The sequence below is a fragment of the Arachis ipaensis genome, chromosome B7 (assembly GCF_059453495.1).
Source record: "Arachis ipaensis isolate K30076 ecotype BB chromosome B7, ASM5945349v1, whole genome shotgun sequence".
In the NCBI taxonomy this organism is placed as follows: domain Eukaryota; kingdom Viridiplantae; phylum Streptophyta; class Magnoliopsida; order Fabales; family Fabaceae; genus Arachis; species Arachis ipaensis.
This window is the reverse complement of record NC_142442.1, coordinates 119567084-119581936: the sequence shown is the minus strand read 5'-3', so window position 1 is coordinate 119581936 and position 14853 is coordinate 119567084. Positions and strand designations below refer to the sequence as shown.

The 14853-nt window shown below is 36.9% G+C and overlaps 3 protein-coding genes across 3 annotated transcripts; 2 read left to right on the top strand and 1 right to left on the bottom strand.

Moving 5' to 3' along the window:
• Positions 1 to 7239: 7239 nt before the first annotated feature.
• Positions 7240 to 8973, top strand: LOC107609959 (uncharacterized). The gene is made up of 2 exons (XM_016312024.3): positions 7240 to 7823; positions 8701 to 8973. Exons 1-2 carry the CDS (start codon positions 7467 to 7469, stop codon positions 8728 to 8730), a joined length of 387 nt encoding a protein of 128 aa, XP_016167510.1. The 5' UTR covers positions 7240 to 7466; the 3' UTR covers positions 8731 to 8973.
• A 514-nt stretch (positions 8974 to 9487) lies between these two features.
• On the top strand, positions 9488 to 11630 carry LOC107609958 (putative methyltransferase At1g29790). The gene has a single exon (XM_016312023.3). The coding sequence runs from the start codon at positions 9914 to 9916 to the stop codon at positions 11180 to 11182; it is 1269 nt and encodes a 422-aa protein (XP_016167509.1). The 5' UTR covers positions 9488 to 9913; the 3' UTR covers positions 11183 to 11630.
• A 344-nt stretch (positions 11631 to 11974) lies between these two features.
• Positions 11975 to 14576, bottom strand: LOC107608525 (uncharacterized). The gene is made up of 6 exons (XM_088493620.1): positions 14238 to 14576; positions 14002 to 14157; positions 13836 to 13920; positions 12856 to 13748; positions 12463 to 12662; positions 11975 to 12361 (listed from the first exon to the last, which is right to left on the bottom strand). Exons 2-6 carry the CDS (start codon positions 14053 to 14055, stop codon positions 12235 to 12237), a joined length of 1359 nt encoding a protein of 452 aa, XP_088349746.1. The 5' UTR covers positions 14056 to 14157; positions 14238 to 14576; the 3' UTR covers positions 11975 to 12234.
• Between the last annotated feature and the right edge of the window lie 277 nt (positions 14577 to 14853).

The window sequence follows — 14853 nt, the reverse complement described above, 5'->3', positions numbered from 1 at the left end:
CTAATTTGAAGAAGTCAATGAAAAAGAAAATGAGGAAGAGCAGGAATTCAATATGAAATACAACAACAATAATGCTATTGCCCACAATGTCATTAATGATCCACCAACAAGGAGGACTCTTAGCTCCTTCACTACCCCAAATCCTGGACATTGTGATAGTAGCATTGTCACTCCTATTGTGAATGCTAATAACTTTGAGTTAAAGTCTCAACTCATCACTTTAGTTTAGTAAAATGATCAATTTGGTGGAAGTCCTCAAGAGGATCCCAACTGACACATCTCTAACTTCCTCCAAATCTATGACATGATCAAGACTAATAGAGTTCCTGCTGAGGTTTACCGATTGTTGTTATTCCCATTCTCTATGAGAGACCGGGCCAAGCAGTGGCTTGAGACACAACCCAAGGAGAGTATAGCAACTTGGGAGGATTTGGTGAGTAAGTTTTTAACCAAATTCTTTCCACCTTAAAGGTTGACAAAGTTGAGAATCGACATTCAGACAGCAAGAAGGAGAGTCTCTTTTGAGGCTTAGGAGAGGTACAAGGAGATGCTGCGAAAGTGTCCTCCGGACATGTTCTTTGACTGTGTGCAACTCCAAATTTTCTATGATGGAATTACCACCACTTCAAGGATCTTATTAGATAATTCAGATGGAGGTTCTTTGCATATGAAAAAGACCACTGATAAATCATTGTAGTTGATTAAAATGGTGGCTAATAATCAATACTTATACTCCTCCGAAAGAACAATGAGAAAAGGAGTGATGGAGTTGGATGCACTGGACACTCTTCTAGACCAAAATAAAGTCATGTCCCAATAAATTAATACCATTACTCAACAACTTGGGAATATACAAGTCTCGGCAGTGAATACACAAGATGCTTCTTATGACATGAGTGGAGAAAGTTCTCAAGGTGAATGATACGAGTTTGGCCAATCTTCCCTGAAACAAGTGAATTATATGGGAAATTCTTCTAGACCACCCAACAATGACCCTTTCTCTAAGACCTACAACCCTTGATGGATAAATCACCCCAATTTTGGGTGAAAAAATCAAGGTCAGAGACAAAATAACTTCAACAACAACCTTCATCAAAATAATTTCAACCCCATCATTAACCCAGCAACTCTCATCACAACCACCAATCCTCACAACCCCCCATAACCATTGCAAGAATCCCGTATTCCTCAGAAGCTTTCCATTATGGAAGTTGCCTTAGAAACACTCTCTCAGAAAACCTCTACTTTTGTCCAAAACACTCAAAATTTCATGCACGAAACTAAAACCTCCATTAGAAACATGAAAATACAAGTAGAACAAATTACTCAACAATTAGCAAAACCCACAAATACTTTTTTCAGTGACACAATCCCAAACCCGATGGAAAAATGCAAGGCCATAACTTTGAGAAGTGAAAAGAAGTGAGCAACAAAGTCACAAGCATTGACCAACAAGAGGATGAAGCCAAGGAGGAAGTCATTCCTCAAGAGGCACACGTCCTTGCACCCTAACCTCAAGTTTCTCAAGAGAATCAACAAGAAAGGCAGAGGTGCCAGATTACAAGCCAAGAATCCTATACCCTCAAAGGCTCAAGGCGGAGAACAAGAAAAAGCAATACTCCAAATTTTTTGAGATATTCAAGTCACTGCACATCAACATTATTCATTTATAGAAGCACTTGAACAAATGCCCCTATATGTTAAATTCATGAAGAGATTATTGTCCAAAAAAAAGATCCTTAAAAGGAGGCCAAATAGTGGGAATGACTAGATTGTGTAGTACAATCAATCAAAGAAATTTACCAAGTAAGAAGAAAGATCCTGAAAGTTTCCAAATCCCCTGCACCATTAGAAACACAACCTTTGAAAGAACATTGTGTGATTTAGGAGCAAGTATCAATTTGATGCCATTCTTTGTGATGAATAAGTTACAAATCTAAGAGGTAAAACCCATGAGAATAGCCCTTCAATTGGTAGACAAATTAATAAAGCAAGAACATGGAGCGGTTGAGAATGTATTGATCAAAGTGGAAAAAATTTTTCTCCCAACAAATTTTGTTATTCTTGATATGAAAGAGGATGAAAATTCTTCTATCACTCTAGGGAGACCTTTTCTAGTTACTGGTAAAGTCATAATTGATGTTGAAAAAGGTGAATTGATATTGAGGGTGCGTGATGAGCTCTTAGTGTTTCATGTTTTTAAAACCATGCATCACTCGAGTGACAAGGAGGATTGCATGAAGGTTGAATCAAGTAATCCAAGCCTCAAAGAACCCCCTGATGAAGCACCTCTAGAAGCTCAACCACCATGCTTGAAAGTCAAAGAAGAAATAGAAGTGGTGCCGCAAGTTGGAGGCACAAAAGAAGCTAACAAGAAATTGCAACCTAAGCCCCCTTTTGTGGAAACCAACAAGATTTCCCCTGACATCAAACCTAAGTTTGGTATTGAGTATGCACCATCACCTAAGGGAGAAGAGAAGAGTCTGAAGAAGTCCAAGAGATGGAGAAATAAGAAGAACCCTACAAGTGACTTCTCTCCTAAACAGCAAGTAATCTAATTCCCTTTCCCACCATAGATATAGCCAGACAAGTTGAACAAATGGTATGGATCTTACATAGTAAATAAGATCCTCTCTTTGGAACATATTGAACTCATAGATGAAGACAATGGAAGGACATTTAAAGTGAAAAGGGAGGCATTGGAGCACTATGATCAACCTTCACCTTAGCAAGGACTAACTGTCAAACTAGTAATGTTAAAGAAGTGCTTGTTGGGAGGCAACCTAACGTTAAGTAATCTCTTTTCATCTTTCTTTTTACTTTACTTCATGTTGCATATGTGTTTCATGGAATAAGTTTAGTGTTCTCACACCAAGTTTGGTGTTGCCACACTTCACTCATGCAAGGTACATCCCCCATGCAAACGCATTAGCCACTTATTTGTTACCTTGTTTTGTCTTTACTTTCGTTTTATTTTAATTTTATTTGTTTTATTTGAATAAGCTTTTGTATCGCTTAATTGCTTCCACTAGATATTTATGATTATTCCTATTTTCATCACCACTATTTTTCTTTGTTGCTTGAGGACAAACAATCATTCTAAGTTTGGTATTAGAGGTTATGCTCTATATAGTCTAAAAGGTGATGAAGAGGACAATGAGAAAAATGATGAAGATGATGGCAATGATAGCCAAGGTTGTTGAATTCTATTTGCCTCCTTTCTTTTTAATTATGTTCATGTATGTTATCCTATTCTATCTTATATAATGCATTTATGATTCCTGTCTCGCAAGTGCTTATCATGACTTGTCCATCACAACCCACAATTATAATTGTGCTTGATACATAAAGCAAGCAAAGAACATGTACCAAGAAGGAAACAAAAGAAAAAAAGGGATTGAACATAAAGAGTATGACAATGTGAGTTTGGAAAGCCAAACTAACTAAGAATGTTCAATACAAACAAGAGCCAAATTGCTCAAGGCCTTAATCTAGATGACTATTATGGGATCCTTACACTTGACAAAGCCTTGGAGAAGCAAGAATATAATGAATAATATTTAAAAAAAAAGAGGTTGAAAGAGAAGCCAAAGGCTCTGAGTATCATTAACGAAGGAAATTAAAAGAAAAATGAGTTCAAAGAGCCTCCTAAGTCAAGTGCTTATGGTGCTTATGTATCAAGCAAAGCTTGAAAACAAAACATTTAAAGTCACAGCTAAACTCAAAGTGCAAAGTACCTCCCAAAGAAAGGGAAGTCAAAGGCTCTGAGCACCACTGATGAAAAATGTTAAAAGGATATTGTAAGCTTAAAGAGCTCCCTAATCAAGTGCTTGTGGTATTTTTGTGTCGAATAAAGCTTGAGAAAAAATATTTAGAGTCACGGCTAGGGTCAAGGTGCAAAGCACCCAACAAAAATAAGCTATGAAAAGAAAGTAAATAAGCTTGCTTCAAGGTGATGAATCAAGGAAGGATTCCATAATCTAATCAGGATAGTGGCTCTAAAAGATTATAACCATTTATGTTGAATTGTGCATTAGTGAAATGGCTAACTAAAAAATGTGAACTGCTACTATTCACCCTTGCATTTTAAGCCTGAAAACTTTGATGATTAAGGCATGATTCTTTGCTTGCTTTAGGACAAGCAAGAGCTTAAGTTTGGTATGTGGTGCATAAGTATTTTAAGTACTTTTCTTTGTAATTCTTGGAGAAAATTGATGACTTTGTACTTGGTTATTATGTGATTTTTAAGGGTTTTTTATTAGTACTTTGAGTGCTTTGATTTCTTATTAATTGTCGGAGAATGATAGCAAAAGAGAAGTAAGGCACAAGCAAAGGAAAGTAACCAGGAAAGCATCCTCTAGGAGGCAGAGAACTGGTGTGCAACACGCCAGAAAGGAGGGCGTGCAACATGCCCACTCAAGCTAAAGCAGAGGACCTGGCATGCAACACGCCAGCATAGGGGCGTGGTACGTTGGGCTAGGAATTTAGTGGACAATTTCCAGCTCAAGGAGGGCGTGTGCATGCCCAGTAACCTTGAAAACTTGGCATGCAACACGCCAAGGAAGAAATATGTCGCACACACAATAAAGAAGGAGATTCAAGACAATTCAAGAAGCTGGCGTGCCACATGCCAAGGCAAGTACGTGGCACGCTGGACCAACTTTCCATAGACTCAAATTCAAGGCAATTTAAGGCAGCAAAGAGGGCGTGCAACACGCTAAGATTGAGCGTGTCACACGCCAAGAGAAACAAGCTCAGGAGCATCCAGAGGCTAGCGTGCAACACACTAGAAAAATAGCTCCCAGGGCCAAGGATTTGGGAATTTAACACGCCAAGGTGAAGGAGAGTGTCATTTTGGTACACCTTCGAAGCGACAATCGTGCGTATGCATTCCCCATGCATACGCACAAGGCTTAAATGTTTGCTAAATCATGGTGTGTATATGATGATCGTAGTATTTCTTTAGTTTCACGAAGAGATTGTCTTGTGAGAACTTTTTAATACATATATAATGCTTTTATTATAGTTTATTTAACATGTTAAATGAATTTTATTTTACTTTTTTAACTTCTACTTCAATTTTTTTTCTTTTCATAAATAGATAGTAAAGTGAAACAACAGAATTTGATGACTAAATTTTAGGAGGAAAGAAAAAAAATTTTGATCTTGAGTTACACAAAGAAAATAATGTAAATCAAATAATTGCAAATATAATTTTAAAGATCAAAAGAAATTTGCTTTGTTTCTATTATATAAACTTCCACTAAGATTTATCCTTAATCATTTCGCCTGAAAAATTAGGCCAACTTGCTAAACTACTTTGATACTTAAAACTTACGTTAGTGTGAATAATGTGATGATTGAACACGTATAGAGTGTTAGAATGGAAGGAAGGCTACCACAATAGAGACAAGGAAGACAATGCAAATAAGAATGAAAATCAAGAATGACAAAATCTGAGTTTAGAGGAGTGAGTACAAGATCCTTTTTGTTGGTGAATCTAATCTATAAAAAAAAGATCTTCAACTACATTGTCTCCTAAAGATCTTTGATATTTTGAATGGTATTATGTGGTTTGAGTTGGATTGTCAATAAAAATTATTAAAAACACATTAACAAAAATATGAAATAAGAATAAGAGAAAATTTAAATGAGATATATAGGTTAGTTCATTGATTTTATAGACCAATTGGATCATTTATGTAAACTAACTCATTTTTAAAGTTTTTTTTATAGAGTCAAAAATTTCACTCATTTAAAATCTTTAAACGAGTCAGGCCAACGAACTTAGTCCATTTTAACAGTCTTAAATAAAATATCATAAGAATAATTCTCCGCATACAAGCGTTTTTTTATACAAGTCTTTACAAGTCATTCATATTAACGCGCTTCGAACCGTTCTTCTTTCCTCTTCCTCTTCTTCTTCTTCTTTTCTTTCGTTTCTTGCCTTCTCTTTCTTCTTCTTCTTCTTGCTGCACGTTCTTCTTCCTCTTCCTCTTCTTCTTCTTTTCTTTCGTTTCTTGCCTTCTCTTTCTCATTCTTCTTCTTCTTGCTGCGCATTCTTCTTCCTCTTCCTCTTCTTCTTTTCTTTCGTTTCTTGCCTTCTCTTTCTCCTTCTTCTTCTTCTTGCTGCACGTTCTTCTTCCTCTTCCTTTTCTTCTTCTTCTTCTTCTTCTTCTTCATTTATGTGCTTTTCTCTCTGTTTTCTTTCTTCGTTATTCCCGATTTTCATTGTTTTTTGACATCAAGCTCTGAAATCGTTTTTGAAGAAGAAGAAGCAGCAGAAGATGAGGAGGAGAAAGAGAAAGAGTTCTGAATTATGCATAAGGTGTACTTCAACGAATTTTGGGTGTATTTCTTAAATCCTTTGGATGTAGTTTTGTAATCCTTTGGGTATATTTCTGTAATCATTTGGGTGTATTTCTATAATCGTTTGGGTGAATTCCTGTAACCGTTTGGGTGTATTTCTATAATCCTTTGGGTGTATTTCTGTAATCGTTTGGGTGTATTTCTGAAGTTCCATTATCTTTAAATTTGGCAAAAAAAAAAAATCGTTTTCATGGAGGAAGAAGAAGAAGAGTCGTTCATAATGCATGGTAAGTAGCGCGTTTTGGAAACAGGAAGTGGTTGAATAACGTGCGTTTATTTACTCTTGAATGTGGGAGTGTAATGCGTGTTTTATTGGACTTGTGCCAATTTGTAAGACTTGTAAGACAAAAAGACTTGTATGTGTAACAGACTTCATATCATAATATTATCATCAAGTAAAGTGAATAAATTCAGTTTTAATGTTTTGAAAAACAAAAATAAATATAAATATAAATTTGGTTTTTATTGAAAATTTTTTACAAAATGTGTAGAAGAAAGAAAGAAATTTTTATTTTTAAGATTTTTTTCATAGAAGAACAATTTATTGAAATGGTTTTAACTACGGCTGAAATAAAAAAGTGATTTAAATTTTAAGTGAAATTTAGTTCGTTTTTTTATGAAGAAATGTTATTTAATAACACATTTAACTATTTTTTATTTTGTACTTAATATATATATTTAGACCAACGTTGATAATCTTTAGTACAATAGAACATATATTATTAACATAGAACAAACTTAGATTTTAAAATTATATGCATGTGTTCACGGAATTTTAATATAACAAAAAGTAAAAAATATTATAAAAAACAAACAATTTTTTTATAGTAAAAATAAATTATTTAATCCGGTGCATTTGATGCAAATGCTAGTTTACTTATACGAAATGTTTTTCAATAATAATAATAAAAAAACTAGAGAGAACTCAGGCTAACTCGGATTTTTTTTCCCCAGTAACGAGCTCATGTGTAAAAATGGAACCCTAAACCATTGTCAGCAAAAAACTTCGTCTTGCAATTTGTGGTGTTTCCATCACATCGGAAAATCTCTCCGGTGCGGTTGTGGCGTTTTGCTCTCCATCACCTCCGAGTGAGAAAATGTTGAAGTTCCTATCAAAAGTGAAGATCGAGTACAATGCGCTGGACCCGCGAATAGCATCGTGTATGGAGTTCATGGCACAGTGCAACTCACGCAAGGCGAGGGAATCAAACCCTGCGTGCCAGGTGGAGGTGAAGCGCCGAACCGACGAACACCCGCCGCAGATCACGGTGACCTTCGTCAACGGCGTCGAGCAAGCCTTCGATGCGACCTCAACCCCTGCACAGAGCATAAGGACCATGATTCTTGAAAAAGGCCAAACCCTAGAGACCGAGCAGATGTTCCGAGAAGCTGGTGAGTCATGGCCCGTCATCATTCCCAAAGAAGAGCTATCTCAGCCCGCACCTGGCGTCAAGGTTTGTTTTTTCTCGCTTTATCGATTTTGTTTACTTGCGATTATGTTTGGTGCGGTTCCTTTCAATGTTAATTCTCTGCTTTTTATTTCATTGCGGATCTTTTTCTGTTACTTTCTGGATGGTAATTGGTGCTGCATTATCGTCTTTACTTTTGGAATTTAGAATTGTATGGAAACGGAAAACTGCTCTTACATTTATCTGGGACAGTAATTTTGATTTTCAAACTTAAACATCCATGGATTGCATTTTTCAATCTCAAATATGAGTAGTGGATGTCGCATTTAATCTCTTTGTCGCATGATGAGTATAGCTTTTCTCATAGGAGCAATGATGAGTTTGGTGGTTTTCCTGTTCTTCATGCCTGATATCCTACTTTAATTTGATCTTGCCTGTAATAAATTTTAATGCAAAATTGCACATTTTTATTAGGGTGTTTGCAAGGTATTTTTTGCTTGTATTGTTATATAGAATAAGGAAGATACATTACAATTCTGAGATAAATTGAAGTTCCTAAGTGTGCACTATGGATTCATTGATTTTACTACCAAGGTACATGTCATATGTTGCTAGAAACAGCAAAGAAGAAACCATCCGTATTGATTAACTGTATGTTCCAGAATTTTGCTATAAGATGGACATAATTTCTTCCCCGGATATATAAATAATGCTATATAATAATCCATATTAGTTGTCTGTATGCTATCTTTATGTGGTTACTCATTGATGCACTAGTAATACATATGCTTTTGCAAAATGCAACTAATTTCTCTGCATGATCTTACAATTTATGTTTCTCAATATCATTCCGTCCATTTAAATATATGATCTATACCTATTCTATTAATTTTCTTTTTCTTTCATGTGCCCTTCTTTTCAGCCCAGGAAAGCAGAGGAGAAGAAGCAATAGTCATGTATTGTTGAACCTACCAACAGCCAGAAAATGTTCCAATTTTCTCACACATTCTCTCATTTCTTTTTGGCGGGGAGAGTACATGACATGAGATCACGGCTGTTCTGTGCTTTGCTGTATTTTAGAGTTGAATTATTGATATTGATTAAACAAATATGCATGTGACTCGTGTAATAATTATTGTTTCTGAATGCAAAATTTGAAACTGCAGTAATTTCATCCTAGAATTTGTTTTGCTCACTGTAAGCTCTTAAGCTTAGTTATATTTTAGGACAAAAAGCTGTCAAATGATACTAGATTATTATCCAAACGCAAACTATGCAAGAGATGGTCTTTGTTGACCTTTGAAATTGGGATTCGAGTAACTATTGTAATTCAGAGGGGGATTCCAGTAATTATAGCATGGCTTGCATCCCTTGGTGTGGTTTCTTCCTGGTCTGGCTAATAGAATTTTCAAATTTTTATTGCAGTGGATCTGTGGAGTGAAAAAATGTTTTTTAAAGTCTCTAGCACTTGTAACACCTAATAGATAGAAGAGTAATCTCAGTAACAAAACTATATGCTGTTCTTTTTAAGATAGTCATGCAAGATTGCAAATTACTGATGTATTGGGCACTAGTGCCCTCTGCCCAACACTTGGATTTGAAGATTAATGTAATTGATCACTTCCAACCAATAAATAAATAAATAATGGAGAATTAATCTTTATACGAAATATTAAATAGAAAATTCGGCGATTTTTTAATGTAGATGGTGGTGCTTTTGTGGTAGTGAAGTGGAGTTTGAAATGTCTTTGCGGAAGTTATAATCCGCTAGTATGTGCTGGAAATAGCGGAGATTATCTACCAAAATCTAACGAGGGTTGTGGCAATCGCTAAAACGGAAGGAGATTACGAAATTTGAGGCGGTTTTATCCCCAACTATCATATCAAAATAATATGTAATGGAAAACGAAAATAGACAGTACGACACATATTCCGCTGCGGTGTAGTAAGTGCAGAGAGAGGGAAGCACTGCGCATTTGTTTGAAGCGAATAATGAAAAGCTCACATGTTGATAAGTAAGTAACAAGCGCAACCGACAAGAGTGTTGCAGTGAGAGTGTGAGAAGAGTTCCTTCATTCACGAGATATCCAAATCTATCCATCACTGAGTTTGGAACACTCAAAACTCTCACTGAGATGGGTTCTGTTTCTCTGAAGATAGGCGATGGAACTGCGAGATTCAAGAGTGCCACTGTGTGTTCTTCAGCTGTCAACATCCTCATGATATTCTCCGTTATCACCACCAACCTCTTCGCACTCTACGCTTTCACCGCTTCCAACAAACACCACCAAAGCCAGCACCTTCTCCTCCAGCATGCTCACAAGAACTTCTCCCTCATCTCCGAGCAGGTCCAGCTCATACTCAACGAGATCGATTCCTCTCAGAAGAAGCTTGCCCAGATGGAGAAACAGCTTCTCGGTTACGATACCATCGATCTTTCAAGGCCCAACATTGCACCCGAGCTCAAACTCTTTCTCCAGCAACACCAGCTCCCTCTCGGCAAGGATTCCAAGACTGGAATCACTGAGATGGTGCCATCTGTTGGCCATTCCTGCGAGAAATCCTCCGACTTGTTGTCTCAGTACATGACTTACAAGGTTTATGGAAGCTGCCAAGATGATTGGATTTTGGCGCAGAAGCTTATCTTGCGTGCCTGTGAGCCTTTGCCTCGAAGAAGGTGTTTTGCTAAGTTCGTTTCCAAGGTCGGCCTTTATCCTTTTCCTGATTCACTTTGGAAACTTGTTGCTAATAAAACTGTTAACTGGAGTGGTCTTAGTTGTAAGAATTTTCAGTGTTTGAATGGGAAGAAGTTGAATAGAGAGTGTATTGGCTGTTTTGATTTGCTTAATGGTTATGAGAGTCAGAGGTTTATTAAGGCTAGGGGTAAGAATGACTTTCTCATTGATGATGTGTTGGAACTGGGAAGTGGTGGAATCAGAGTTGGGCTTGATCTTGGAGGTGGCTCTGGCTCCTTTGCCGCTAGAATGGCCGAAAGGAATGTAACTGTGGTTACTAGTACTCTGAATGTTGATGCCCCTTTCAGCGAATTCATTGCGGCAAGGGGATTATTCCCTCTTTACTTGAGCTTAGATCATAGGTTCCCGTTCTATGACAATGTGTTTGACTTGGTCCATGCTGCAAGTTCCTTGGATGTTGGTGGGAAACCAGAGAAGTTAGAGTTTTTGATGTTCGACATTGATCGCATTTTGCGCCCGGATGGCTTGTTTTGGCTGGACAACTTCTATTGCACAAGTGATGAGAAGAAGAGAGAACTGACTCGGTTGATCGAAAAGTTTGGATATAAAAAGTTGAAATGGGTTGTGGGAGAGAAAATTGATAGTCTTGGATCAGGCAAGTCTGAAGTTGTCTTATCTGCTGTTCTTCAGAAGCCAGTAAGGGTGTAAAGCGTAGGGACTAATGCAACACCGGAAGGAAAGAGGTAAGAACACTCTTGCTTCTGAATATGAGGTGCTTCTAACATCATCAAATCCTCTATCTGAAGTGGAGTGCATGAATGGCTCTTTTAGGTTATCTTTTATATGTATTCTGGTATTAGCTATTTTGTAGTTGACTAGTTGGTAAATTTTTAGAAACTGATAAATGAATTGTATTTTTGGAACAAGGTTAACTTATGTCTTTAGATATTGTAGTTATAATCTTCCATTCTTGATTGCCATGAACTCTTTCATTAACAGAATAAACATTCCTCCTAGCAGAATTAACTATCATGTAGTGTGTCTACAAACACTCCTATTATAATTCTACATACTGTAATATGAATGTCCAAAATAGCATTCTTGTAATTGTTTTCCGCTTATTGTATGGCAACAAGCTACCATATTTTCTGGAACACATGCATTCCTGCTGTGAGCTTTAGACAAGCAGTAACGATTATCTAATGTACTAAAAAAGTGATAATTTATTCACACTTCCATATCATCTTCTGCTTGATCTTATTCCTACAGAAGTAAATCAAGTTTCTTTGAAGTCAAATATCTAGTAATATCACTTGTCTTCGTGTGGAAGATAAATTGAAATTATGTAAAAGTGATGAACATATGAAATGCTAAGACTTGCATTCGGTGAGCATTTTGTCAAATATTTTAGAAATATTGCATCTGATATATATGTTCTTTTCTCATTAATCTGCTGGTCTATGATGAAGTTCATATCATATCCTTAAACGCTTTATAATGTACACAACCTTGAATCTGAAGCATGACCCATGAAAGGCAGCATGTTATTGCATTTTCTGAATTTAGTCATGGAAAAGTTCTGGAGAAGTCCCTTCAAACTAGTCAAACAAGACAAGGAAAAACAAAAAGCAAGCATAATGAGACAAATTAATAAGGTAATGCCTGAAGGTAGATATGTGCTATTCTACGAGTGTGAGAAAAAGATCATAGTTAAAAGACTACAGTTACAAGTACAAATCTTCAAAAATGTCTTTATAATCTTAGTGCAAGTGACCATTGATCCGTTGCAATGCACCACTATTTAGAAGCTGCATTCCCTCTTTGCTCATCTTCTTAAGCTCTGTAGGTGACAAAATTCTGATGCAGCGGACGCAGTTCACAAATTCCCTGCAGACAGCATTTTTATGAAGAATATGTCAGTGCATCATAAGATAATAAATTAAGCATGGAGTTTTAACACATTACTGGAACAGAAGTGAGAAACTTACCCCCAAGGATCATCCCCAACAAGTAGAACATCATTCTCATAATCAACATATACTAACTTCCATTCTGAATCTCTGCCTCTGGTGTCGTCATTAAGCAGACCCTCGAGTCCGAACATGGATTCAATTGCATGTATCAGTTCCTCATAGTTCTTGAAAGCAGTGACATCAATTGATCTTCCTACAGAACCAGCCCTTTGTACCTGTCAGTCCAGAAAACCCAAACCATGGTATTTAAAGTAGTTAAACCAATGAAAGGAAAAATGTTAGTTGAACTCTACTTTGGAAATAATAATTTTCATACCAGTGTTGCAACAAAAAGATCCTAATGAACATAGCTTTATGTGAATCTTAAGATATCAATGAAAATCTCGACAATGTTTTTCTGCTGTGTACCTTAGTATAGGTACGCCTGGGTGGAGCTTTCGAAGCTACTCGCGGCCTTGAATTATTTTGCAGAAAGCTGCATTCATTAAAATCAGCATGGCTTGAAGATGCACCACCTGCGTCGATGGCGAGGTCTTGCACAGAAAACACATGGGACTCAGCTAGACTTGCTGATGTTATCTGTGACTGGACATCCTGGCTCATACTGAAGTTGCTCACGATGCAATCTGATAGTTTCTGAAAATCCTTGTCCTGAAGTGTGCAAAATTCATCCAAAATGGCACTTGAATTCGAAGGCTCAACCATGGTGGCACTTGCACTGCTAACATCAACACTGGTGTTACCCCAAATTTCACCAGGATTGTTGCTTTTAGCTGAGAGATTCCTCAAAACTGCTTCAGATCTTAATATACGATGTTCTTGCAATCCTTGTTGGCAAGAAGAATGCACCATCCATTCATCTGTATCTTGCAGAGGAATTAGGCCATTCACAGTGGCAGAATCAGATTGGGGAATACCAACCACTGATGAACTCCAATTTTGACTTTGAGGATTAACAGGATCACTTAACACCTCAGGTTCTAATTTAAAAATGTCAGGAGATAAAGGATTATGAATTTCAAAAGAATGTTGATCTAGTTCAGTTAGAAAATGTTGATCATTCTGTGGTATTATGCTAACTGAACATGAACCTGAACCTGCAAGATGACCTTTTCGGTTAACCTTAGGCAGCGTTGCGTTCTTCTGTTGTAAGAGAGCTCTCTTAGCAACAGATTCTTCTTGCTGAGGAATCCATAAACGGGATCTAGTGTTGTTTCCAAGTTGAGGTTTCAAATGAATATTCATTTCAACAGTTCCATTATCATAATGTGGCATGCAGGGACTTGTTAGGAAAGTGTTCTCTACAGGTATCAACATAACAAGTAGTCATTGAATAAGAAAGCATAACATATCCGCAGGCAGAGGCAAAGTAGGGAGAGAAAACTAACCCAACAATGTAGCTTCTAATGGCCTCTTAAGATTTTGAGAAGTCTGAGTGTCCCATGAACTATATCCAAGCTCATTCCACTCCACCTGCAGTGTGCTGAGTGAGTTAAGCCTATATGATAAATGCAGGGAAAGCAGCCTATATCATAGACACAGTAATTGGTTCACCTGAGGTTGAGGCCGAGGCAACGATGCAAGGGGCGTGCCTGATTGTTCCTTCATTTCTTTCTGTCTCACCAACTACCTATACACTTTGACTCTCCTTCCATTACCATCATCATCATTCATCAGTTTATTTATATATGGCATTGGCAGGTAGCTACCCTACTCATGTATCCATGTTATTAATTTTGTTTGCACAGATGGATAACAAAGAAGCTGAGACGCAGGAGACAAAACAAAACCTGAGCCTGAGAATGGTAATGGGATGAGGCTCAAGCAAGAAACCTTAGCTTATTGGTTTGATATGTGTCTGCTATACACTTAAATGTGTTTCATCTTTGATGAAAAGAAATTAAATCTTCAATTCCTTTTTGATGAAACCACCCTCTTCTTCTTGTTCTTCTTGTTCCCCCACAAGCACTTTTGTGCATGGTGCCTTAATTAAATAATAAATAGGCTACGGAGTTGGAGTAGAACAGCACGTAAGCTAGTACACTCTAAACCTCTGACCTCATGGACAAAAACATTACATCTTCTGCCCAGAAATTATTATGTTCCAATTTAAACCAACAAATTACATTAAAGGATGTTTGCTCAATAATAAGGGAGGTAGCTATACAAATTTATTATTCTTTGATTCTGTTGTCTATTTCTCTTTCTTATTTTTCGTTTTTGTGATTCTTGGCCTGGATAAGCCCACAAGTTGGTACAGAATGCAGAGTTGACTCTTGATTAGCCTTCAGGCCGAGACATCTATGAATAACAGTAGATATATCATATCATTGCCAAAACATAATACTGTAATACTATATTAATATCATATCAGAATAAAGTATCGTTTTTATTTTTAACGTGGAA

Coding starts and splice junctions, on each gene's coding strand:
- LOC107609959 (XM_016312024.3), top strand. CDS start 7,467: ATGTTGAAGTTCCTATCAAAAGTGAAGATCGAGTACAATGCGCTGGAC. Junction 7,824..8,700: donor AGCCCGCACCTGGCGTCAAG/GTTTGTTTTTTC, acceptor CCTTCTTTTCAG/CCCAGGAAAGCAGAGGAGAA.
- LOC107609958 (XM_016312023.3), top strand. CDS start 9,914: ATGGGTTCTGTTTCTCTGAAGATAGGCGATGGAACTGCGAGATTCAAG.
- LOC107608525 (XM_088493620.1), bottom strand. CDS start 14,055: ATGAAGGAACAATCAGGCACGCCCCTTGCATCGTTGCCTCGGCCTCAA. Junction 13,921..14,001: donor TGCCTCGGCCTCAACCTCAG/GTGAACCAATTA, acceptor AGCACACTGCAG/GTGGAGTGGAATGAGCTTGG. Junction 12,362..12,462: donor GTTGGGGATGATCCTTGGGG/GTAAGTTTCTCA, acceptor TGCTGTCTGCAG/GGAATTTGTGAACTGCGTCC.